Below are 26,251 nucleotides of genomic sequence, written 5' to 3'. Positions count from 1 at the left end.
ATTTTTATTTTCTTTCTCTTCTCTTACATGAAACAAGACACAACACAATACAGTAATGATAACATTGAACGGGACTTAGAGAAGAGAAGAGACTGTCACAACTGCCAGCAGGCAGGCTACTACTGTATGTACACAGTACATGACTATACTGACGGATCATCTATATACTGAAAAGCAACTTTTTTATGCCACTGTGGGAATTCATAATGAACTGCTGATGTGAATGTCTCTTTCCTCTGAACTTGTTTTTCTTTAAAAGAAAAGATCAAATAAAAGTTGGTCACAAAACGGGACTTAGCAATAGTAATAACAACAATGGTGACAATAGAAATAACTAAAATAATAAAACAGGATATAAAAATACAATTATGCTACCACAGACATTACAAAATTACTTTTGACATCCCCCCCCCCCCCCCCCCCCCACACCCCCAGGACCCCCCCAGGATCAAGCACCCCGACCCCTCCTCGCCGCTAGAACATGGCCTTCACTTTCTCCTCCTTCTATGGCTGTGGCATGCTGGGGGGGCCACATCAACTCGAGGCACACCAACAAACTGAACAAGCTGGTGAGGAAGGCTAGCTCCGTGGTGGGAGTCGAGATGGTCAGACTAGAGGTGATGGCAGAGAGGGGGATGAGAAGGAAGCTGGCTGCTATTCTAGAGAATCGCTCCACCCCCTCTACAACGATCTAGTCAAGATGAGAAGCACGTCAGCCACAGACAGTCATACCCCCCCGACACTCAACTAACCGCCTGCGACAGTCCTTCATACGGCGGCCATCAGGCTCCACAACAGTGGGCCAGGGACTGCGGCCCAGACATCCAACTAGAACTAATAGGAACCCAAGGAGGACAATAACACTACCTTATGCATACTGCACCTTATGTGAATACTGTGATACTGTGAATACTGTATATTTCAGTTAGTTAGACAGTAAATTATATTGACTTATTTGATTACACTGCTTGTGTTGTTTTAACTACTTGTACCTCCCCTGCCCCCTCCCCCCATGCTGCTATGATGCCTGAATTTCCCCAAGGGGATCAATAAAGGAATATCTTATCTATCTATCTTATTTACAGCAGGAACCGCAGACACACACGCACACACACACACACACACACACACACACACACACACACACACACACACACACACACACACACACACACACACACACACACACACACACACACACACACACAACACACACACATACATACACACACTATACCACTAGAGGGTGAAGTAGCACCGTGAAAAGAGATTATGTGAGTTCACCGTTACTGGCAAGGATACAGTATAGCCTAGGTCATTACAAATATGATGAATAGGTAATACTTTTGCTCTTACTTTGACAATAGGCATATTGTAAGTGTTCATCGGGACTATTGTAACCTATTTATGGATAGAAACGGTATTTCTGGAAACAGCACTGGTCTCATACTTCAGCGTCAACAGAGTGTCAACAGGTAGACGATGATAACGTTCATCACTGTGGCTCAAACAGACGTTCCACGGTCATGCCTGTACACGCTTTGTTTTATTTGTCACATATAAGGTATACATGTACATTACAGTGAAACGCTTGGTTCTGTGTGAGCCTCCTGAGATTGTGCTTCGTACAGTAAAAAAATATAAAAATCCAAATACTACAAAATGCAAACAATAAAGCAAGCAAGCTTTTTAAATGCAAAAAAAGAGGTAGGGATGTAGTGCAAATCTTTTTGTAATAAATAGATAGAAATACACTGACCTCTATTTTTACTTCTATTTTTACATGCTATACTATTTTATTTCATACGTATCTTGTCTAGCACAGTCTCTGGAGCGTAACAGTAAGAAGCATTTTGTATAAAAGTATTCTGTATCAACAGCATGAGATCTATTTGAAATATGATTATAATGGTATTATGGTATATTTGAAAATCAGAATGGACTGATATGAAGTTGAAAGGTGTTGCCTTGCCTCTCACTTTTCATAATCGGACGTCACACGGAGTAAGGAAACAGCTCCCTCTCTCCGTCTCTCTCCCCCTCTCTCTCTCTGCCTCTCTCTCTCCCCGTCTCTTCCTTTTCTCTCCCTCCCTCTCCCTCTCTCTCCCACCTCTATCCCTCCCCCTCTTTCTCTCTCTCTCCCTCCCCTCCCCCCCTCTCTCTCTCTCCCCCTCTCCCCTCTCTCTCTCCACTCTTCTCCCTCCCCTCTCCTCTCTCCCCTCTCCCTCCTCTCCTCTCCTCCCCCTCTCTCCCTCCCTCTCTCTCTATCCCCTCCTCCCTCCCACCTCTCTCACTCTCCCTCCCTCTCTCTCCTCTCCCTCTCTCTCCCCCCCTCTCCTCCTCCCTCCCTCTCCTCGCTCTTCCCCTCCCTCTCTCTCCCCCCCCTCTCCCTCTCTCTTCCCTCTCTCTCCCCTCCCTCCCTCTCTCTCCCCCTCTCTCTCTCTCCCTCTCTCTTCCCCTCTCCCCTCTCTCTTTTCCCTCTCTCGCTCTCTCTCTCCCCCCCTCTCTCCCTCTCTCTACCTCTATCTCTCACCCTCTCTCTCTCTCTCTCTCCCTCTCTATCTCTCTCCCTCTCTCTATCTCTCTCTCGCTCCTCTCTCTCTCCCTCTCTCTCTCTCTCTATCTCCCTCTCTCTTCTCCCTCTCTCTCTCTCTCTATCTCCCTCTCTCTCTCTCCCTCTCTCTCTCTCTCCCTCTCTCTCTCTCCCCCCTCTCTCTCTCTCTCTCTCTCTCTCTCTCTCTCTCTCTCTCTCTCTCTCCTCTCTCTCTCTCTCTCTCCTCTCTCTCTCTCTCTCTCTCTCGCTCCTCCCTCTCTCCCCAGCTGGAGGAAGCGGACACCAGACCGTTACTTCTCTCTCTCTTCTCGGTGACCGGGCAGCAGCAGCAGCAGCACCGGGAGCCTGATCACAACACGCGGGGCGGCGGGGAGACGAGGACCGAGGAGGACCTGGAGGAACTCTTAACTCTCTAACAACACAGACACACGGCAATAATAGTCAACAAAATGGCGAGTCGGGGGGGGGCGTCTGAAGCCCACCAGCACCTCCTGTTATAGCAGACAGTGAGCTGTGTTCGGGTGCTTACTAACGGACTAACGGAGGACTATTCGGTGGACAGTGAGTGTTTTTATCTGACATTACAGCAACTTGTTTGGGTTTGTTCTTCTTCTCCCCCCCGGAGGATGTATCCAGTGGACTTCTTCTGGCTGGAGGACAACTTCTCCCGTCGCGTCGGACACACATAATAAAGAGGCTGTTTTATTATTAAAGATTACAACTATAAAGAGGCTGTTTTCTTTTGATCCCAACTAAGTAACGAAGGCTGACGGCTGACCTCCCCTCCCACCTGAGAGAGCTGCACCGCCATGACATAAGAGGCGGATGATAGATGTCCTGTTGGACCCACGATGTCAGGGCTGTTGTCTCTGGAGGCGGTGGAGAAGAGTGTCTTCTCTCTCCCCCTTCTTCAAGTAACACTCAACTAGTCACCATGACAATGCATGGCAACTGCTGCACGTGGTAGATCCCGCAATATTGTTATTACACCACACCATCCACTCCCACCAGGCCCCCCCCCCCCCCCCCCCCCCCGCAGTGTTTATCCGGACCGGACCATGGCGGTCAGATCGAGGAGACCGTGGATGAGCGTGATCGTCGGGGTGTTCCTGGGCTTCACGGCGGCCTCCTGGCTGATCGCGCCCCGGGTGCAGGTGGAGCTGAGCGGCCGCAGGAAGAAGTCCTCGTCCTCCATGTGCTCCTACTACAGCAACGCCGCGTTCAACAACAACGCTAAGGTGCCCGCCACCGCGGGGGGCGACGCGGCGTCGCTACGCAGAGACGGCGCGCCCGCCGTGAGCCAGGAGGCGGCGGGTGGCAGCGAGGAGGAGGAGGGGGAGGAGGGCGTCCACAAGACGGGCAACGGCAGCAGCGGGGACGGCAGGGGGGGGGGAGGGGGGCCAAACAACAACAGCCCCCGACGAGCCCCCAGGCCGCGCTTCCTCTACGTCGGCGTCATGACGGCCAAGAAGTACCTGGACACGCGCGCCGTGGCGGCGCACCGCACGTGGACACGCTCCGTGCCGGGCAAGGTGGAGTTCTTCTCCAGCGAGGGCTCCGGGGCCGTGCCACTGCCCGCGCCCGTGCCGGTGGTGTCACTGGCGGGCGTGGACGACTCGTACCCGCCGCAGAAGAAGTCGTTCATGATGCTGAAGTACATGCACGACCACTACCTGGATAAGTACGAGTGGTTCATGCGGGCGGACGACGACGTCTACATCAGAGGTGATTACATTAACCCCCCCCCCCCCGCCCCCCGCCGCCGTTAGGAAAAGGGGGCGTTGAGATTTGAGATAGTCCCAAGGGGCCCCCCGCCGCCCAGACCTCCTCTCAGTGTGTCCACTCCTCCTGTCCCCGTACACAGCATTCTTGGTGGCCTTTGAAGTGTGTGACGACAGTTATCCCTTCTTTTGACCCCCACCGCCATCTCTAGACAGTAGCAAGTTGGCAACAGCTGGTCAATTTTACACGCATATGTCAAATATTTCAAACATTTTTTCATGCACACGTGAGTGGCTGCGCCTCAGGCGTGCAGCACTTTCCTAGAGAAGGCAGTTACTTTATGTGTATGTATGTATATATATATACTGTATATATATTTATATATATATTTATATAATATATTGTCTAAACTTGCTTAATTGCACATGTGGCCTATGCATTAGTAGCTACTGTGTGGATAAAGGTCACACTACTGTAGCCTGTGTCATTATGGGGCAAAGGCTCTATATCCCAGTTTGAGATAAGATAAGATGATCCTTTATTAATCCCCTTGGGGAAATTCGGGTGTCAAAGCACCATGGGAGGGGGGGGGGGGGGGGGATACAGAGCTTCACAGTCCTATACATTCCAGTATCTATATACACGATAGATACAATATAAAATATAAATACAATATAAAAAGTACAAAAAACAAGATAGTCCAGTGAGTGCACGTGGATAATGAGTCTCGAGTTTTCACGTCCCGAGTTCTGACAGTGATAGTGATAGTTCTCCTGAACTTCCCTATATTGTAAAATGTCCTAAAAGCTTCAGAGAGAAGGGCAGAAGCTTTTGCTCAACACACATAGTAAAAACATAGCTTAAATTAACAACGCCTCACGTCCATCCTCTCAAAACAGGCCGTTGTTTTCCCTGGGTCTCTCGTCGGGCCAAACTGTTGACACCAAGGTCAGCGTGACACACAAAGTTATTATACACACACGCCCTAAATAAACGAGAGTGCCTCCTCATGTGACCTGGGTCATTCCGATATCCCCTTCTTCTATACCTGAGCGCACGCTGGGAGTCGTTCCGTGTTTGGATTCCGTTGACACGCTGTAGATCATTAAGGGACTGACGCACAGGACAGAGTGCCCAAGCGTGCGTCTCAAACAACCCAGCCAACACAACGTTTTCTAGATTTCTGAGAAACGGGTGCTTGTTTTTACCTCATTTACATTTTACATTTAGTCATTTAGCTGACGCTTTTATCCAAAGCGACTTACAAGTTGTGTACGACAAGTCATCAGGAAGGGCACAACTCTATCAGCTGAGTAACAATGTTCATCAAAGTGTTGAGTGCTACAGTGCAGGTTAGTTTATTGTGTGACGGTAAGGTTAGTTAGGGTTTGATTATTTTCTTTCTCCTTCCATTTCAGATATTGATTGAAGAAGTGTGTCTTTAGTCGACGGCTGTCCTAACTGGGGTGGGTAGTTCCTTCCACCATTGTGGGGCAAGGACTGAGAATAGGCGACTTCTCTTTGATGACCCTCCCGGGGCTCGGATAGGAGTAGGTCTGAGGCGGTCAGAAGATGCAGAGCGTAGGGGTCTTGAGGGTGTGTAGTTAGAGACCATTGACCGGAGGTAGGCGGGAGCGGTTCCCTTTGCCGCACGGTATGCCAGGTCGAGGGGCCTTGAAGCGGATTTGTGCAGCAATGGGGAGCCAGTGCAGGTCCCTGAGAAGTGGGGTGACATGGGCCGACTTTGGTAGGTTTGAGATCAGGCGGGCCGCTGCGTTCTGAATGTGATGATGGCTGATGTCGCTATCTGAGAATGTCCTCCAATACCTACTACATGTTCAGCCCTTTGCTTTTCATTTGGGATTTGAATCACGTAAATCACAATACATTTACATGATTGATTGAATTTATTTGATCATTCATAAAAGATACATAATATAAAACTGCCCAGCAGGGATACATACATACCGGTACATTAAAAAAAAAATCATTGAGGTTAAAAACACAATAAAGCCAAAAGTAGTTATTTCCATTGTGGACCTCTGGGGGTATCGGGGGTGGGGTGGTGTATGGTGGGCCGTTGGCTGGCAGAAACAGTACAGCTACTCTGAAGCCCATTCATTCCTTCACCCTCTTGAGACGATACGCGTCGCAGGCATACCAAGGGGGGGGGCGGAATGAAAAACACAGATGACTTTGTGGGCGGACACGTACTAATAGTTCAAGTTCAAGTTTTTTTTATTTGTCACATATTATAACGTACATGTACTTTACAGTGAAATGCTTGGTTCTGTATGAGCCCCTGAGAATATGCTTCATACAGTAAAAAAGTAGTAAAAGAGGAATAACACTATACAATATACAATACAATCTACAAGCTAAAGTACAACCTAAGTACAGTGAGTAAAAATGCAGACAATGAGGTACAAAACTTTAAGGCAAGGTGCAAATGCAAATGAGGTATGACTATGATGAATATAGTGCAAATCTCTTTAATAAATAGATACATATAATGTAGTGTGTCTAAAGTGAGTGTTAAGGTGAGTGTTTGTTTAAAAGTGAGTGTGTGCATGTGGATGTGTGTGCAGTGAGTGTAGATGGATGGGTTGATGTTACATGGAGTCATTGAGCATCCTGATGGCCTGGGGATAGAAGCTCCTTCTGAGTCTCTCTTAAAAACATAAGAAAAACCTAAGAATACCTAAGAAATGTGCATTTCCCTTAGGTCACTGCGGCTTAATTGGTCATTTTGTTGATCTATTATTCAGTTTGTGCACCGGCTCAATATGTTGTTCTGTTCATTCTCTGGCGCCTCAATGAATAAACAACGAGGGCTGTTTAAAAGTAGGGTAAGGAGGCATCATTTATGGATAATTGGTTTATTATAGATTTTATAGATTGAAATGACATAATTTAGGATTTAATTAATTATTCACCCACAAGAGTTTGTAAGATTAGCAATTGTGGAGCACGCACACACACACACACACACACACACACACACACACACACTCTCACTGACAGTGACACATGCACGCACGCACACACACACACACACACACACACTCTCACTGACAGTGACACACACACACACACTCTCACTGACAGTGACACACACACACACACACACACACACACACACACACACACACACACACACACACACACACACTCTCACTGACAGTGACACACACACACACACACTCTCACTGACAGTGACACACACACACACTCTCACTGACAGTGACACACACACACACACACGCACGCACACAGAAAACATCTTTCACCTCAGTATCTCTCTCTACAGCCGCTTTCACTTGCGCCAAAAACAACAGTTTCCACAGATTTCAGAGTATAGGTGGTGATGAATCTGCAATAATCCACTTGATAAAGTCAAATTGGATGCAACCGAATAAAACCACGGCTTGAGTCGAGTGAAAGCGGATGACTGACGAGCTTTTAAAAGCGAAAGTGAAAAATAAAAACAACAAGTAGCCACGACTGAAGACTATACACATTGCGTCCTTCTCCAATGGTGCACGGAAGCAGATCGACGCCTTAGTTTTTATTCAATAGAAACAAGATGCCGGTGCAGATCCCTCTCTCCGCATTCATTAGCTTGAAAAGTTGGGACATTTTCGCGAGGAACGCTTGATTTCCATGATCACAGGTCAGTTGAATTCCACCTATAGGCGAGGCAGCGGGCCAAAATGGATTCATAAACAAATTCAGTGTGGTTGGCCAGATGAGGAGGGGGCCGACGGGCCGTGAGCTGGACACATGTGGGGCAGTGCAACAGAGATGAATAGAATAGAATAGGAATACTTTATTCATCCCGAGGGAAATTTGGCACGACAAATCACTCACAGTAAACAGTAGACATTTGAATAGACAAAAACAATCTATCTTGAGCCTGAACTGGCGTGACTTCTTTTATTCACATGGTAAGCAGCAGTAACACAAGTCTTCTCTCACTGAGAGACATTGGGGGAGAGAACGAAATGGGTGGATACCTTTGCTTTTATACTCGCCATAAGGTGGAGTACCTGGGTGGCTCCGCCTAGAGCGCCCTCCAGTGGGAACAGATATATATGCAATTAGACAGTCACTGGTGGAGACAATTATATATATGCAGGTAAACAGTTACTAGAGTAAACAGCCATATGTACAGTTAGACAGTTACTAACAATCCTACACAGAGCCTCTGATCTCAACACTCCCACTTAGGTCGCATTAGCATACTGGCTGACTTCTGGGAAAAACATTTAACAAAGGAAATAATATATAATCCCAAAAACATCCATAGGGTATGACAGTCAATATCCTCACATTAAACATGACCTTTGCAAATCCCTGTCCGTTGGACAGTAAACCGGTGTCATTCTTTCTTATCTGATGGCATACCTGATGAGATGATATTATTTATAATGACATGTTTACATCTATATTGACACATTGGGTTCCTAGTAATCACAATGGTCCCCTGGTTGTCCTTATAAACAACAGTCTCCATATATACACAATGTTCATCATTTTAAACGGTTTTGACAGAACGCCCATTCTTCAAAAACACCATATTCGGCATAGAGGATATATTTCAATTACCTACTGCATTTTGAACAATACATTCATAACCTTATCTTCATCACTTCGAGCAGTTGCTCTAGATAAACACATTTTGCATTGTCATAGCTAGAAACATATACTCAGCTTCACAGGCTGATAGTATCCCTGTAGGCTCTAAGCCCTTAAACTTTTGTTGTCTTTTCTGAAACACTGCTGTCCGTCTGCAGCACCTCTGGGATAACGAAAAACATATTTTTGACGTAGTTCAATTATTCTCTGTGGGGTCAACAAACATATTATGACACTCTTACTCACTACAGAACATAGGTCAGGGCGAGTACAGGTTGTCCAACAGAATGAAGCTACCCACAGTTTATCTATACATTTCTTACTCCAGTCAAAAACATCTCAGGACCTTTCCCCACATATCTCTTCTGGGATATTTTTACACAGTTGGCAGACTGTTCGAAGTCCATACCTATAAAATGGTTTAACCTGCCTAGGTCTTTCTTTTGTGGTCTGGAACGATGATCAAATCCTCCACTTCTGTATTTTAAACATAGATCCTCTTTTGTATTTAAACATTGAATCACCTCTGTACTTTAACATTGTAAACCACCCACCTTTGTACTTGAACATGGGGTTAAACATAAGATCCATTTCAGTATTTTAAACCTGGTAACTCATCCACCTCTGTACTTAAACATGGGACCAAACATAATGGCTCAATTCTTCAGCATTCAATACATTTTCTATGAACCATACTTTGTATTTACCGTGGTCTTCAATACCCTCCTGGATCGAATACATTTCCCTCCCACTGTCTGTCTGCCCTCTTCGGGGGACAATGTGGCCTCCTTAAAGGTCGGGTTTACCCCACTGGCTACTAGAGTTGTTCCGATACCGATACCAGTATCGGAAATGCCGCCGATACTGCCTAAAATGCTGGTATCGGCGAGTACCCTCTAATGTTGTGCTCCGATACCATATGACGTAATTTATCAACAACACTGCGGACGTTGGGCTCTGTAGATATACCCTACTCGCTGAGTGAGCATTATAAAACAAACGTGTGCTTAATCGACCGTGAATTAAAGTGTCAATTGCCATTTTAACAGCAGAGCAGATACTTTCTTAAAATGCCATCGTCCCGGCAGAGCGCTGTTGACGGGGAGCTCTGATGTTATTAGCATTAGCTGAACAGCTAACCGAAAGCTAGCATTAACTAACGTTAAAGGTTTAGCCATAACGTTACCTTGGCTAAAGTTGGGGCTATTCAATCATCCAGCAATAATGGCTGCAGACCTGCAAGCAAAGTACAGCAAGTTGGCAAAGGAGTATTCCAAGTTAAATCACAATGTCACCACTCACCAGTAACGTTAGTTTTTCCATATACCGGTAGCTCTGATGCTAGCTAACCTAGCTCACGATAATGTCGTCATTGCACAATTGCACGTCGCGTACACAATTAATGACATGTTGCGGACAGCCATATCGGCGACAATGTTTAGCTTTTAGTGCCAAATGATAAGAGTCTGAGGCGGAGTCTCAAAAGAGAATGTTGAATATTTATTGTGCAAAAATCACAACAACAGAGCCTCTGCTACTAAACGGAGCCTTCTTGTGGAAGCAAGTGCAGCAACGAATAATGTCCGTGTGGAACTAATGTGCCAACAACCTTTCCGTGGGTGAACTCATTGAGATAGTTTTCAATTACTGATACTAATACTAATCTATACAATCACCTGTTGTTGAATAAAACTTTATAGTTATTACTAAAATATAAACAGTAGCTGTATTAAAAAAAAAAAAAAAAAAGTTTTATAATTTATATAATATTTTTTTTATTTTTTTATTTTTTTAATGTATGCACTGGTATCGGATAAGTATCGGTATCGGCCGATACCCAAAGCTTAGGTATCGGAATCGGATCGGAAAGGAAAAAATGGTATCGGAACATCTCTACTGGCTACCCTGTAGTAGTACTCAATGGGGGTAGGTGTATTGTCCTCCTCGTCACTCCCTTTCCTGGCATAGTCTGGCAGATATTCTGGGGGTTTGTGTTCCCTTGGGGATACCTCCCACTGCTTGGGGCACTTGACGTCACCCTCAGGTGCTTCTCGTCATCGCCCTCTGGGGGTTGCTGACTGTCTGTCTGCACAACTGTACTAAGTACACTGGGGTGATGTGTTTATATTTCTACACACCTTGCTCTGGAGTCCAGCTCTGGCTCCTCTGTCTGTGTCTCACTCTCACAGGTTGTCTTCGTGACAAACTTGACTAGCATGTGTTTCTGCACTCTCCCGTTACCGGGGTGATAAACTAGGAAAGCAGGACTCTGTCCTCTGTCGTGTCCTACGAAAAATCATTTTACATCCTTGGACTTGGGTTTTCCCCTGTCCTGCAGGTACGCATAACACACTGATCCAAATCGGTGCATTCTGGCTAGATTACACTTCTTTCCTGTCAGCGCTGTATACGGAGTGGTGCCCGAGTGCTTATTAAAGCACCTGTTTCTGGTGTAAGCGGCTTCTTGCACCGCATAATGCCACCGGCTCTTTGGTAAGTTACTATCTGCTAGCTTACACCTAGCCATTTCGAAAAGGGTGTGCCATTCCCTCTCTGCCACCCCGCTCTGGTGTGTGGGATATGGACGTGACGTCTCGTGTCTTATCTTATACCTTCTCAACAGTGATTGGAACTCTCTGTTTGTGAACTCGGTTTCGTGGTCGGACCTCAAACATCTTACTGTACCATAAGGGGCTACGTCTGCCAGGAATCTTTCTGTGGCCTGGAGTGTGTCACTCTTTTCTTTGATAAAGTAAACAAACACTGCCCCTGTACACACATCTGTAAAAGACTGTACATATCTAAAACCTCCTATGGACTCGTTGCTTACTGGGCCTGCTAGGTCCATGTCAACTAGTGCAAGTGGTACCCTTACTCTGTCTGTGGGATTTCTGTATCTCGGTTGGGTAAACTTCCCCGTTTTGCACATTGTACAACTTTTGTCAGGTCTACGCTTCTCCCCCTCAATGTGCATGCCCTCTGACACTACTTACAATAACCCATAATCTCATGCCATGTCTGAATATCGTGACTGGCCGTCCCGCTACACATATCATCATTATCGTTACACTGGTCGTTGTCATTACACTCCGTTTTCAGATAAAATATTCTCTGGTACATCTTTATGTCAAATCGGGTACCGTCAGGTTCTACAAGAAAATTTTTACCTTTATTGAAGAATACCTTGGCGCCGCTTGCAGTAGCAGCTATTACAGAGAATAGTGCTTGTGGGAACGATGGCACGTATAGAGCTTTCTTTAGCGTCACCGTACGCCGGCGCCCCTTGCTGTCCGTGAGGCATACCTGTGCGTCTCCCCTCTCTTGTGCCAATCCGTAGATGCGTCTACCGTCCACCAGCTCCATGCAGTGCCTCTCCGAGTGGAAAGTGTCGTCAAAGTTCTTGAACCGACTCCTGTCGTTGATGACATGGGACGATGCGCCCGTGTCCACGATCAGTCCCCTTCTCTGGGCCCGCTGTAGCTGGGCCGGTCCGGCGATGCCCGCCGTCCGCGCTCCAAAAGCGCAGTTTTCCCCTGTTATCCTCCGGGCGTCGTCTCCACTCGCCTCACGTCGATCGTCGCCGCCATCGATTCTCCGGGCGTCGTCTCGATTCATCTCACGTCGATAGTCGCCGCCGTCGTGTCCGCTGTCGTCATCCTGTCCACAGCGTTATCTTGTCTGTAGTCGCCATTTTGTCCGTGGCTTTCGTCTCGCCTGTAGTCGCCATTTTGTCCGTGGCCTCTGTCTCGTTCATGGCCGTCGTCTCGTCCGTAGCCGCCATCTTGTCCATGCTCTGTCTGTGTGCCCCGTGGATTTGCAGAAGCTACACCAGACAGTCTTTGTGCATTCGCTTCTCCGATGGCCTTTATCTCCGCCTCGCCAACACGCCAGTTCCGTCGTGGTACTGGTTCTCTCTCTTGGCGTCGCTCGGGCCTTTAGCACCATCTCCCCCTCCTCCGCGGCGGCTGGGTGGGTGTCTTCTGAGGCCTCGAAGTTCCTTAACTTAGCCTTGAATTGTCCCAACGTAATGTCCGTTGAACCGTGTGTTACCAGGAGTGTGACCGGTTTGTACATCTCCGGTAGTCCTCTCATCATCATCGCCATCATTAGCCCATTGCTCGGTGCTTTTCCGGCACTCCTCAATGGCGTAGTGATTTGCTCCGCTCTGTTGACGTATTCGGTCACAGTTTCGGTGGTCCCCTTCCTCAGGCCCGTTAGTGCTGTGTAGAGGGCCACGACTCTGGGTCTTCCTCGTCCGATGAAATGCTCTCTCAATACCGCCAGGCTTTCTCTGCCTCTGTCTTTAGTGTCGCGGAATATCAGCCCCAGCTGGTGTCGTCGAGCATCGGCCAGGGTTTCCGTTAGAAAAAATTGTTGCCGGTCTCAGGGTCAAATGAGAGAAATTCCGGTCAGAGTTTATTGAGCTTAAAAACAATTGATAGGCAGGCTATATAAAGAATGACATCCTCAAGGCATGTAGATTTATAATATTTTAACTTAAAACTAGGCTACTTTTGCGTATAGTCATTATATTCCAAATAAAATAAGTCTCGAGACTCCGTGCTGCTGCCGACTTTAAATCAAATAGGTGTCTGTGGGCAGTCGGCCCGACATTAATAAACAGCAGTCTGTTATAATCACATTTTTATGAGCTAACGAATTCCGTTATATTGGACATTTGTATTAATTATATCAAGCGAAGAACTGAGAAATTTGGCGAGACGGCAACATTATCATGGGTTTGCGTGATGACTCTCTCCACCTCCCAACGACTTATTTGCAAGAGTATGCCGCTGCAGAGCAGCAGATTCAGCTGTTTTCAGGCTCTATCTGGGGACCGCTCAGCAGCGCCCCCCACCCAACAGCTGAATTGCCAATGGCTGAATTGGAGTACTGCACTGTGCCGGCACAGCTGGTGTGCAGCTGCGGCTCTGCAGCTGCATGCAGTCGCAAATCTAGCAGCAAGCTCCCGCTGACAACAGCGTTGTCATTATTAGACCTGCTTGGTGAAGCAACGATGAAACAAATGTAATGATTGTTTCGTTCATCGCATAGGCTATTTAATTTTAGCCTATTTTAATACAATTCAAATAATCAAATTGTGCTTAGAGGGAATTATTTTCACCAGACATTAAGACCGGAGAGATTAAATATGTCGGACTTCAACAGATTTTGCCGGTCAAATACCGGTAATTAGCGGCTAACGGAAACCCTGGCATCGGCGCTAACTCACAGTACGCGCTGGCGTTCCGCTGGTCGTCCAGGGCTTGCTCTTCCGCCGTCAGTTCTCCCGTGGGGGCCACCAGGATCGTCTCCTTCAGCCCCACCCCGTGCATGCAGCACAGCATGCGCTCTTCCCAGAGCTCGTAGTTCTCTGCTTTTCCATTGAATGTCGGCCATTTGTCTCTTCTCTTGTTTTCCATCCTCTTCGTTAATGGTATGCTTAGCTTTTGCTCTTGTTGGCCTAGCGACTAGCCACGCGATGCTCCCGGTGCTATCCTAGCCTATAACTTCAGCTAAGCTTGCTACAGTACCTCCACTATTTCGCCCCGGCGTTATCTGGGCCCATAACCTGTTAACAGAATTCAACTATAGGGCGACAATAATGTGGTCAAGAGGCATGGTTTCTATCTTGAGCCTGAACTGGCGTGACTTCTTTTATTCACATGGTAAGCAGCAGTAACACAAGTCTTCTCTCACTGAGAGACATTGGGGGAGAGAACGAAATGGGTGGGTACCTGGGTGGCTCCGCTTAGAGCGCCCTCCAGTGGGAACAGATATATATGCAACTAGACAGTCACTGGTGGAGACAATTATATATATGCAGGTAAACAGTTACTAGAGTAAACAGCCATATGTACAGTTAGACAGTTACTAACAATCCTACACAGAGCCTCTGATCTCAACAACAATAAGCCTAAGAATAAAATACGGTCCGGGATATACATTTCCTTTGTCACATAATATATATAATAATATAAAATATACAGTAAAAAAATATACAGAAATATACAGTAAGTGTACATTTGTAAGTGTAAAAGTCCAGGGCCCTCATTCATCAACGTGTGCGTAGAACATGTTCTATTTCCACACGTAAGCACAGAATTTAGAATGAGTGTACGCACAGGAAAGTCGGGATTCATCACACGTGCGTACGCAGGTTCTACGCACACCTGTCATGATGAATATGACTTTGATCCTACGTTTGAGCTCGTGCACTGTTTTAAGTACTTGCATACCAGAAACGCCCCGATTAACCATATACGGTAATGGAATACACCCATGAAATGTGGAAAAATGGACTAAGCCGAGGGAAGCGTGTCATGAGACAGGCTGACAGACGTGTACACTTACGGTGATGTCGGATATGATATCTATTAACCATTGCTGCCTGGGCAGCGCAAACACTAATAAATACCGCGCTGGAATATGACTGCCTTTTCCCGTGTTGTTTGATTAATACCCAGGGATTAAAGTTCTCCTCAATTTTATTCCAAATCGCGATGGATCTCCCGTAAATTTTCTACCTGCTGCATATGATTTCTAGAGGCATACTACAATCTATTTTGATGTCAGTATTGGGTAGCCTATATAAACAATAATACGAGAGCATATACAAGAACAATGAATCTCACTGCATGTATGATGTAGCCTGCCTTTCAATACATGAACTTGAATTCCATCATGTTTGTGTGCGGGACTCACAAGGCTGTTGTCACAATGGGTGGTACCGGTACAGTAATAATAACAGTCCACACAATATCACGATCCATGCCATAGCCTATGTTCTATTAGGACATGATCTGTGACGACAAATGTTCTAGAATGTTTGATTAAGATATCATACTCTGACAGCATGCCTATGATCAACAAAAACGCGAACTTGAATCCCATCATATACATAGTCTGTCCACTATCTGGTGTCATTGCAATGCGTTTTCTATTCTTTCTTATACAGTAAAAAGGGGGAAGAACACTATATTCATATGACTTGTATTCTGCTTACAGCTTCGAAATTCCACTTGTTTCGTTTAACGTAAAGCCTTTTAAATATAATCAAAACGTTCCTGTGTTTCTGCGGTCTGTGCGCAAAATAATAACGAGTTGAGCTTTATGATTTATGATGAATTGAAAATGGGGGACCCTGATGTAAACAAGACGAAAGTCTTTCTCTGGTCTGCATCCCCTTAACAATTGTATGTACTGAGCTGTACTGTACTGTACCCATTCTGCAATCTGTTAATAAACTTTTCAATCAATCAATCAAGCTACGCGGAGCGCAGTCAGTCAGTAGCCTACACCCCGTATATTCCGATAACGCTATATAAACCATGCTGCATTCATTCTGAGAGAAAGATCTATTATTCCAAATGCTATTTATAGGGTTTTGACCATAATTACACTACTGTTGCTATTTTACAATGAACTATAATGAATTACGGTTCATACAGAACTTCTGTATGAACCGTAATTCATTATAGTTCATTGTAAAACTTGTTAAGGCGTCTAAATGTCATTTAACTTAAATATCACAATCTAAAGTCTCAAAATTAAACTAGACTGAAGAAGTGAAGATCTTGATCTTCGCTCTGCCCATGACAGAGACTTGACTTCGGTTCATCATCTTTTTCTCCCCACCCGAGGTGAGGCTTTGCCTTCGGAATAAAGTTCATCAAAAGTCCTCAGACTCGTGAAGAAGGACGCCGCCGAAGTAATCAACGCCGACTCTTGTAAAGGGGGGGGTCGTCTGGCAGGACCCTGCAGGTAGGTAGGTCTGCCATGAGTTGTTGTCCAGTTGTTCCATGTAGCCGTTTGCAGGTGACGCACTTGTCTGATGGCTCCATTTGCTCCAGGTATCCAGAACCTTTGACGCAGCTGAGCCAACATGTGATTTCTTCCTGCGTGAGCTGTGTTGTCGTGAATATGTCTCAGCACAAGCCTTGTGATGTGCGAGTCTTTGGGCAAGATTACTTGCTGCTTGGCTTCGTCAGGCATTGCCGCTCGGCTCAGCCTTCCTCCTACTTTCATGATTCCATCCTCCAGTATTGGATTCAACTTGAAGAGTGAGCTACTTTTCTTCACCCTTCCTTGTTCCATTAGCATTGTCAAATCTTCTTTGAAGGTTCGTTTCTGGGTGTGCTTGACAATTTCTTTTTCTGCCACGGCTAGATCTTTGCAGGTGAGGCCTTTTCCTTGGAAAGCCTTTTTGAACCGGCTCACTTTGCTTTTTCCATCTGGTGCCTTTCTCTCTTCTTTCAGCTCTTTAAGCAGGACCTTCAGCTTCAGAAACCAGGCAACGGCGCGTTTAAGCCTTGTCCAGGATGAGAAATGGTTCATCAACTGTCCCGTTGCGTCTTTCGGCTCTTCCGCCTGAATGACATGCACTTGAGCTACTCCTTTGATCTCCAGATCATCGACGTCCAGCATTCCAGGATCTGGGTTCTTGGGCCACTGGTCTTGTGAACAGTGCAGGAAACTTGGTCCCGACAGCCAGCTTTGTTCCTTCAGGAATGCGTCGACAGTCTGTCCTCTTGAGACGAGATCTGCGGGGTTCACAGTGGTATTCTCCACTGTGAGGTCTGAGAATGCTCCAGGATAGCTATGACTCTATTAGCCACAAATGTCTTGAATCTTGTGCTTTCGCTGTTCAAGTACTTCAGCACAGCTGTGCTGTCGGTCCAAAAGATAGAATCTTGCAGCTCGAGTTCGAGCTCTTTCTTGAGAAACTTGTCCATCTTGACCTCAGCTACGGCCGCGGTCAACTCCATCCTTGGTATGGTTGGAGACTTTAAGGGTGCGACCCTCGCCTTTGCCATCATCAGGGCAGTTTGAACTATGCCAGTCGCGTTGCGCAGTAGCAGGTAGCTTGTTGTTCCATAAGCCTCTAGACTTGCGTCGGCGAAGTGGTGGAGCTGTGCGGAGACTGGAGCTCCAAACTGCTTCGTCTTGACGCATCTGTCCACTCCGAAGTTCTCAAGCCTTTGCAGTCCTGAGATCCATTTTTCCCATGTCTGGATGACGTTATCCGGTAGCTCCTCGTCCCAGCCATACTTCTGCCTGCAGATATCCTGTAGGAGTATCTTGGCGGGCAGCACCACTGGAGCGAGAAACCCCAAAGGGTCGAAGATAGAGCTGACGAGGGAAAGCAGGCCTCTCCTAGTGTGCGGGCGATCTTTGAGGTTGATCTTGAACCTGAACTGGTCTGATTCGGCGCACCACTGGATCCCCAATGCTCTCTCCACCGGCAGGTTGTCTTCGTCTAAGTCCAGGTGTTGAAACCCTTGGGCTCTTTCTTCTTCGGGGATCGAGTTGAGCAACATTCGGCTATTGCTCGACCATTTCGTCAAGCGAAATCCACCTTTTGCCAACATCTTTCGTAAGCCAGCACAAAGAGTGATGGCTGTCTCTTCGTCGGCGGTCGACTTAAGACAGTCGTCGACGTAAAAGTTCTTCTTGACTGTTTTGGCTGCTTCAGGGCCAAACTCTTCCTCGTGATCCGTTGCACATTTCTGCAGTGCAAACGTTGCAACACTTGGCGATGATGTTGCACCAAAGATGTGGACTAACATCTTGTGTTCGACGAGTTTCTTTTCGTAGTTCCCTTCAGGCCACCAGAGGAATCTGAAGAGGTCGGTGTCTTCATCGCTGACTCTGACCTGGTGGAACATAGCCTCCACGTCGGCCATGACCGCCACGGTCTCTTGTCTGAACCTTGTCAGGACCCCTATTAGGGAGCTTGTCAGGTCCGGTCCCTGCAGAAGCTGCTGGTTCAGTGATGTTCCTTGAAAGCTTGCTCCGCAGTCGAAGACGACACGTAGATTATTTTTAACTGGATGTCTGACTCCGTGATGAGGCAGATACCACTTTCTTCCTTTTGCTGACTCCTGATCAGCGTTGTCGAGTCTCACGGCGTAGCCCTTCTTGAGGATATTATCCATGTACGCCACGTACTCTGTGCAAAACTTGTCGTCTTTCGAGAATCTTTTTCGTAGGTTCAGCGCACGTTGTTCGGCAACTGATCTGCTGTTGGGCAAGTACAGTGTTTTGTTCTTGACTGGCAGGCAAACACTGTAATGTCCATCCACAAGTTTTGAGGATTGTGACACCATATTCATGAACTGGTGATCGTCCTTTGACATCTCGATGTCTTCATCTTGTCCGGCGTCCGGAAAGTCTACTTTGAACTGCTGCTGCCAAAGCTCGTCTAGCCTGGCGACTGAGATTTGATTTGCGGTCACTGCTGTCCGCTTGCTCTTCTGGCTTGCGTCACTTCCGCCTTTGAGCGGTCCATTAACTGTCCAGCCTAGGATCGTTCTGACGGCATATGGTCCTTTGTGCACGCTGCTCACCACTTGGAGTGGCTCCATTGCCTTCGGGACGTTTGCTCCTATGAGCAATCCAACCTGAGCTTGGATAGTGGGAAGCTTCACCTCCTTTAGGTGAGGCCATCGGCTGACATCCTCTTGCCGGGGAATGTTCTCCTTGGAGACGGGAATGGTTTTCCGAGAAAACACCTCTGGAAGCTCGATGAATTGTTTTCCATCCAGGCTGCTTATTTCCAGTCCATTCACAATATTTGTGTCCACAACAGATTCTGATCCCATTGTTCGCAGCAAGATGCTTGCTTTGCGTCCATCCATGTTCAGTTGTGAGATCAGCGACTCTGAGGCAAAAGTAGCTGAGCTACCCGGGTCCAGAAACGCGTACGTCGTTACTTCCTTGGTTCCCTTCTGTGCCTTGACGCGCACTGGAATAATCGAGAGAGCGCAATCTTCCTTTCCGGCCCCAGTGACACCGAAGGCCTCCATCATTTGTACAAGAGCACTTGTCACTTCTTGTTCCGTTGACTTCGCTTCCTCTTGAGAGTCTTTAGAGCGATCTTTAAAGTTGTAGTGAAGCAGTGTGGGGTGTCGTCGAGAGCATTCTTGACACTGCACTTTGTCTGTGCAGCTGTTACTCATGTGACCATGTTTCAAACACGCAAAACATAGACCTTTGCCTTTTAGAAAGTCTATCTTCTCTTTGTGTGGTTTGCTCTTGAGTTTTCTACAAACTGTAAGGGTATGCTGCTCTCCGTTGCAATAGCCACAGGGCTTGCTGTTTGCGTCCACTGCAGCGGTTGGAGTCTTTGGTGTTGCACGTTCGTTGCTCTCCTTCATGCCTCTAGTCATTTCAGCCTTGGGGGAGTCAACTGCTGTAGCGTACACCTTTTGTGACTTGTGTGTCCTTGTCTTGTATTCTTTTGTTCTCTGTTGACTTGGTTCTTTTGTGGCTGTAGTGTTGTCCTTTATGTTTCCGTAGAGCGGGTGTAGAGCGTATCTAACTTGCTTGTTGACAAAGTCTACGAAATCCTTGAACCTTGCCCTTTTGTTGGTTCTTTCTTGTAAGTCGCAGGCGTGTCTTCTCCAAGATTCTCTGAGTCTGTACGGTAGCTTATTAGCCAGCGCTCTTATGTTGGATGCGTTTTCCAAGTCCTCCATGTAGCTTATATCCGTCATTGTGTTGGAGCAGCCTGTGAGGTACAATGCAAATGACTGCAATGCTGCACCGTCTTCAGGCTTGATTGTCTGCCACTCCAGAGCCTCTTTGATGTAGGCTTCCGCTATCTTGAAGTCGTCGCCGAAGAACTGTTTCAGCATTTGTTTTGCTTTGGTATAGCCTGCAGTAGGCTCCATGTGAATGCAGCTTTTGACCAGCTCATGTGGTTGTCTGCAACAGAAACTGTAGACGGTCACGATTGTCACTGGTGCGGTCTTCAACTCCATGTTCCATAGATCTGATGAATGTCTTGTATTCTAGAGGGTCACCAGTGAATGTTGGAATGGTGAGCTCAGGAAGTAATGAAGCTTTGTGATTCTTCACGAGGTATTCTGTGACATTCGCCTGTTGGGAGATAGCCTTGCTTAGGCTATGAAGCTCCCATCCTTCATTGAATTCCCTTTTTGTTGCTTTTAATATGCTGGTCGTTAGTGGTGCTGCTGGAAGCTGCACGTCCTCTGGTTTACTGGGGGGAGGTGGTGAGGCACGCTGATATAGCGGTTGGAAGTTCCTCTCTTCTCTTTCATCTGTCTTTTCAATGTTTAAGACAGTCCTGTCATTTGATGTAGTACATTCATAATTTTCCAGAACTCCCATTTTTGCATCTGACTCAGCGAGAGCCGTCTTCATTGCATGTATTTCTAGCTTTTTTTTTTGTTCTGCTTCAAACCTCACTTCCTCAGCTTGTAGTTGAGCCTCCTTGCATCGTTTTTGTGCTAACCAGTCTGCTTCTTCCTGCTCAAGAGCTAACCTTTCATTTAAAGCGGTGGCCTTTACTTGTAGAGCCGCTCGCTCCATCTGTGCAGTCAGTCTGATTGTATTTGTTGAGCGAGAGCCTGATGAGCATCTACTTGTTACTGTTCCAGACTTAGATTTGGTATCCATAGGTTTTTCCTGATTGTTACCATCTTCAGCCGGTTCAGAACGTTTTGTGACCTCTTTCATCCATTCCTCACATTTCCAGAAGAATAAATTCAGTGATTCAATTTTAGGCTCACAATTCTTCTGATCAGCTTCATATTCTTCCTCTGACACAAAACGACCCAGTTCAGTGTTGACTTGTATTAGCTCTTGTTGCAAATTACTGAAATCAACACGCATTTTGTTATTGACAATGCTGACGTTTGCATCATCTTCCTTTAATATCACTATTTCTTTCATCATGTTATTTAGCGTTGATAACTTGTGTTTGCGTGCCTTTTCACGTTTAGCAGCTTGCTCCTGCATGGCTTTCTCCGTCAATTTTACTATCCTTTTGCCACCGACTTCAATTCCTTCCATATTGATACAGTTATTGAATCACCGGTCGGCAATCGCTTTCCACAATTAGTAAAATGTCAGTCACCTGGGGAGAGCGCGCAAGCCAGACGTGCGTTTAATTACTTTTAGTTTCAATCCAGACCGCAAGCTGTTAGTGTTATGCTTTTTTCCATTGATCATATTCTGTAACGTTAGTTATAGCTCCAATGGGATACGCCACTTTCGGGCAAATTATACAAGATACAGCATAGTACAGCTTACTGTTTGACGTCTTCTTTCAGTCAGATCATACAAGATACAGCTTACTTGTTGACGACTTCTTTTTTCTTTCGTTCCGCGAAAAGTTCCTTTTTCCAGTCAGGCCTGTCCAAATCCAAGTTCCGTTTTTAATGAGCACGTTTTTAGACAAAATGTAGTATCCGAAACTTGTTGATGCCGTAAGCTTCAGACGCTCTCAAACTTTGAATCCTCCCGTTCCATATCCACGCACAAGAAAAGCACCGACCACGAAGTAGTATCAACTATTTAATGTCCAACTCGGTTACACGTTCTTGTTTCCTAATTATATATAGAGCAGCGAGATTAACAAAGTTTATCCAGGGAAATATAGAGAGAGAGGTCTAAAAACTGTCTGGCTCCACTCTCTCATCACTTGGCCTGACCACCGGTAAAATATGCGTTGTTTTCTTTCTAAACCAAAAGCTGTCACCTTGCCGCAGCTGACAGTAATCAATGACATCACCGTTATCCTGTCAAACTAAAAGTCCCTCGGCCTATCAGCCAAATATCCTGTAAGAAACAAACTAACAACAAAGAAAACATTTTAACTTCTATAATAATAATATCCATCTGTTTATCCTATGAAATACAAGGCCAAAATGCTTTTCTATTAACTGCTATTAACTGAAATTACTCTTAATTACCAGACTAGGCATTTAGGCACCTACAAGCAGGTTCAGCGTCTCGCTCCCAGGGACACGTCAACAGGGACGGCCACATTGGCTGTCCTGAGAGGGTTAAACCTGTGACCCTACCGTTGTACTACAGACCCTACACTGGTGTCTTTAACCACCAGACCACCCTGCCACTTCACAATAGAGCTGTCCCCGAAGCCTGTTTTTGGGCTTTGAACTTCTTAGCGCTTGCCTGGGGATAGAAGCTCCTTTTTGAGTCTCCCTGTACCGGCCATGAGACTCTGGTAGCGCTCGCCTGGGGATAGAAGCTCCTTTTTGAGTCTCTCTGTACCGGCCATGAGACTGGTAGCGCTCGCCTGGGGATAGAAGCTCCTTTTTGAGTCTCTCTGTACCGGCCATGAGACTCTGGTAGCGCTCGCCTGGGGATAGACGCTCCTTTTTGAGTCTCTCTGTACCGGCCATGAGACTCTGGTAGCGCTCGCCTGGGGATAGAAGCTCCTTTTTGAGTCTCTCTGTACCGGCCATGAGACTCCGATAGTGCTCGCCTGACCGCAGCAGTGCAAAGAAGCAGTTGTTTGGGTGGCTGGAGTCTTTGACTATCTTTCAACAAATACCCCCGTCAGCATGGAAAATCGACTAATTGACTCGGGCTTAGACCAAATGAACCGATTCATCAGATAAACGCAGAGAGAGAACAGCCCTAGTAAAGCAGGCAGAACATTCAGGATTTCAGTTGCACTCAGTCACTGGGAAGCGAAGTAGAAGCCATTCTGGAAGGATTTCCCTGCACTGAGCCGCTGGAACTGAGACCCGAGGCACTGATGGTTCATCAACGGTGTGTGTTAACATAATAGATCCTGGTTCCTACTATAATCATCATCATTATGCACCCGAAAGTAGAATATTAGCGATGGCGGTGTCTTACAGCTCATATGCATTAAATCTCTCTGATGGAGTAAAGTGGATTATAGCCTATATATATCTGAATCATGTCTGTGCAATGATCCCAAACTAATGGTGTTACGACTACAGCGTGTGAAGGCAATAAGCTGGTGCCAGGGATTACTTTAAAGATGAATTGTCTGAATATGTATCGGTAGTGAAAAAGCCCTCGTGTAACATCCCCCAAAAATGATATTTTTGGATATCGGGCCGATACCAGGTTAAAAGATGGTATTGGTACTAAAAACCCGATACCAAGAGCCACGTGTAACAGGTCAGAAATCAAAGCAAAGTACCACAGCTTTCTATATTATCTGACACAGTTATGTTGTGTTTAAATGTTTTCCAATTTATACATAAAACAAGGCAACACAATACAGTAATAATAATAATAATAATAATAATAATAATAATAATAATAATAATAATAACAAGACCACACAGTACCACAACAATAATAATAACAACAATAACGACATTAGCAATAATAAAAAATAATAAATACAGAACATAAAAAACAACTTATATTATCACAAACACCACAAAAGACATCACAAAAGACATTTCCGCCCCCACTCAGGACCCCCGGACCCCCCAGGACCAACACCCCAACCCTGCTCCGCTGCTAGATATTGGCCTTTACTTTATCGGCCGCTGCGACCCACAGCTCAATGCTGGCCTGTCCCACCCCAATTACACGTGCAGTAGAGATTTCCATATACATGACATCCAGTAGTGTCAGAGACCAATTAATCAGTGTAGTTATGTTGTGTTTCTAATGGAGCACATGGATTAGGTATGTTGATAGATTAGGCTCAGTCTCTACAGAGTCTCAGCAGTGGTTGGTTACTTAACCCTCCAGTCACCCATGTCGCAATTCTGGGCAAATAGCCTGTTTCCCCACGTGTGTGTGGATAGCGTTGGCTAGATTGTATGTACAGTATATGCCAGGAAAGTAGCTCAGTCTCACATCTTTGACTCACATTCCAATAATCCATGTTTTTTTTTTTTTTAATCACTATTAACCCATTCTCCGCCAATCACGTGTTAAGGCGGGTTTCTCCGCCATGCGTTGTCTGCCAATCACGCCGTAAGGCGTGTTTGAGATCAATATTTCATATTTTCGTCATGGTATTCATATTTCACCCACGGAGTCTTGGCTGATGCTGTCTGAGCCAGCACAACTCTGCAACGCTTCAATACTGCCACCTGGTGGCCGATCGGCGAGTTGCCAAACCGGAAGTGCCCGTTGGAGCTCGGTCCGTCCCCTAATTTCGTCCGGCCACTCGTTTATCGCCCCGGGGCTCAATACAGACACCGTGGATATGGATATTTGCCATAACTCAATAATCAACATGATTTGGACGTGTATTAGTAATATACAAACCGGAAATGGATCGCATCGATCAACATCACATAATTGGGATCTGTTTGCTCCACTCTCATCGCCCAACGTTACGAGGAGACTGACGTGAGTTTCAGCGTTTTTCTTTATCATTTTCGATACAAACTGCTCTGATCAATATATCACCCATACTACATAAATCATTTAACGTCGGTCATTGAATTATAAACGACCCCCCCCCCCTCCGTTCACCCGCAGATGATCAGTCATGACGTTTAGGACCATGTACAGTTGACATTTTTAATATAGCATGGATCGGTATCAAACTGCATTTTGATAATCTAATATATGCATTTATGCCTATATCTCACGTTCTATGTAATACTGCAGAAAACGATAAAAACATATTTATACTCTAGATGGTATTTTAGTATGAATGTGTGAATGAAAAAGTAAAACGTTCCTACATCCTGAACGATAGATAATTGATGTTGAATGGGCCATAGTAATGTAAATTTAGCAATACAATTAAAAAAGTTATAGCCCTGCAAAGAAGGTGAACATCTCCATAGACAAATAGCGCTGGCAGAGGATGGTTTAGGATGATCAAAGTGGTGGCAGAGAATGGGTTAAGCGCACTGCATAAATGTATCACACCTTCCACCCTAGTCGCATAAATGAACAGGTTATGGAGAGGCAGTTAAATCATTTTGTGTCCTGTACTGTGCAGGACAGTGATGCAACAGTAGCAGGACAGTGATGTAGCAGGACAGTGATGTAGCAGGACAGTGATGTAGCATCACAGTGATGTAGCAGGACAGTGATGTAGCATCACAGTGATGTAGCAGGACAATACATCACAGTGATGTAGCAGGACAGTGATGTAGCATCACAGTGATGTAGCAGGACAATACATCACAGTGATGTAGCAGGACAGTGATGTAGCAGGACAGTGATGTAGCAGGACAGTGATGTAGCAGGACAGTACATCACAGTGATGTAGCAGGACAGTGATGTAGCAGGACAATACATCACAGTGATGTAGCAGGACAGTGATGTAGCAGGACAGTGATGTAGCATCACAGTGATGTAGCAGGACAATACATCACCGTGATGTAGCAGGACAGTGATGTAGCAGGACAGTGATGTAGCAGGACAGTACATCACAGTGATGTAGCAGGACAGTGATGTAGCAGGACAGTGATGTAGCAGGACAGTGATGTAGCAGGACAGTACATCACAGTGATGTAGCAGGACAGTGATGTAGCAGGACAGTACATCACAGTGATGTAGCAGGACAGTGATGTAGCAGGACAGTGATGTAGCAGGACAGTGATG

At 46.0% G+C, this 26,251-nt stretch overlaps 1 protein-coding gene across 1 annotated transcript in view; it reads left to right on the top strand.

Moving 5' to 3' along the window:
* Window positions 1-3,612: 3,612 nt before the first annotated feature.
* LOC311237708 (chondroitin sulfate synthase 3-like) overlaps window positions 3,613-26,251 on the top strand; it is a gene marked incomplete at its 5' end in the record, with an annotated part of 319,391 nt that continues 296,752 nt past the window's right edge. Inside the window, one exon of the mRNA XM_084325675.1 lies at window positions 3,613-4,279. Within this exon, the coding sequence (XP_084181801.1) occupies window positions 3,613-4,279 (667 nt within the window). The remainder of the gene's footprint in view (window positions 4,280-26,251) is intronic.

Source organism: Notolepis coatsorum (assembly GCF_963971535.1).
Source record: "Notolepis coatsorum genome assembly, chromosome: 12".
Classification (NCBI taxonomy): Eukaryota; Metazoa; Chordata; class Actinopteri; order Aulopiformes; family Paralepididae; genus Notolepis; species Notolepis coatsorum.
The sequence above is the reverse complement of the archived record's forward strand: the minus strand, read 5'-3'. Positions and strand labels throughout refer to the sequence as shown.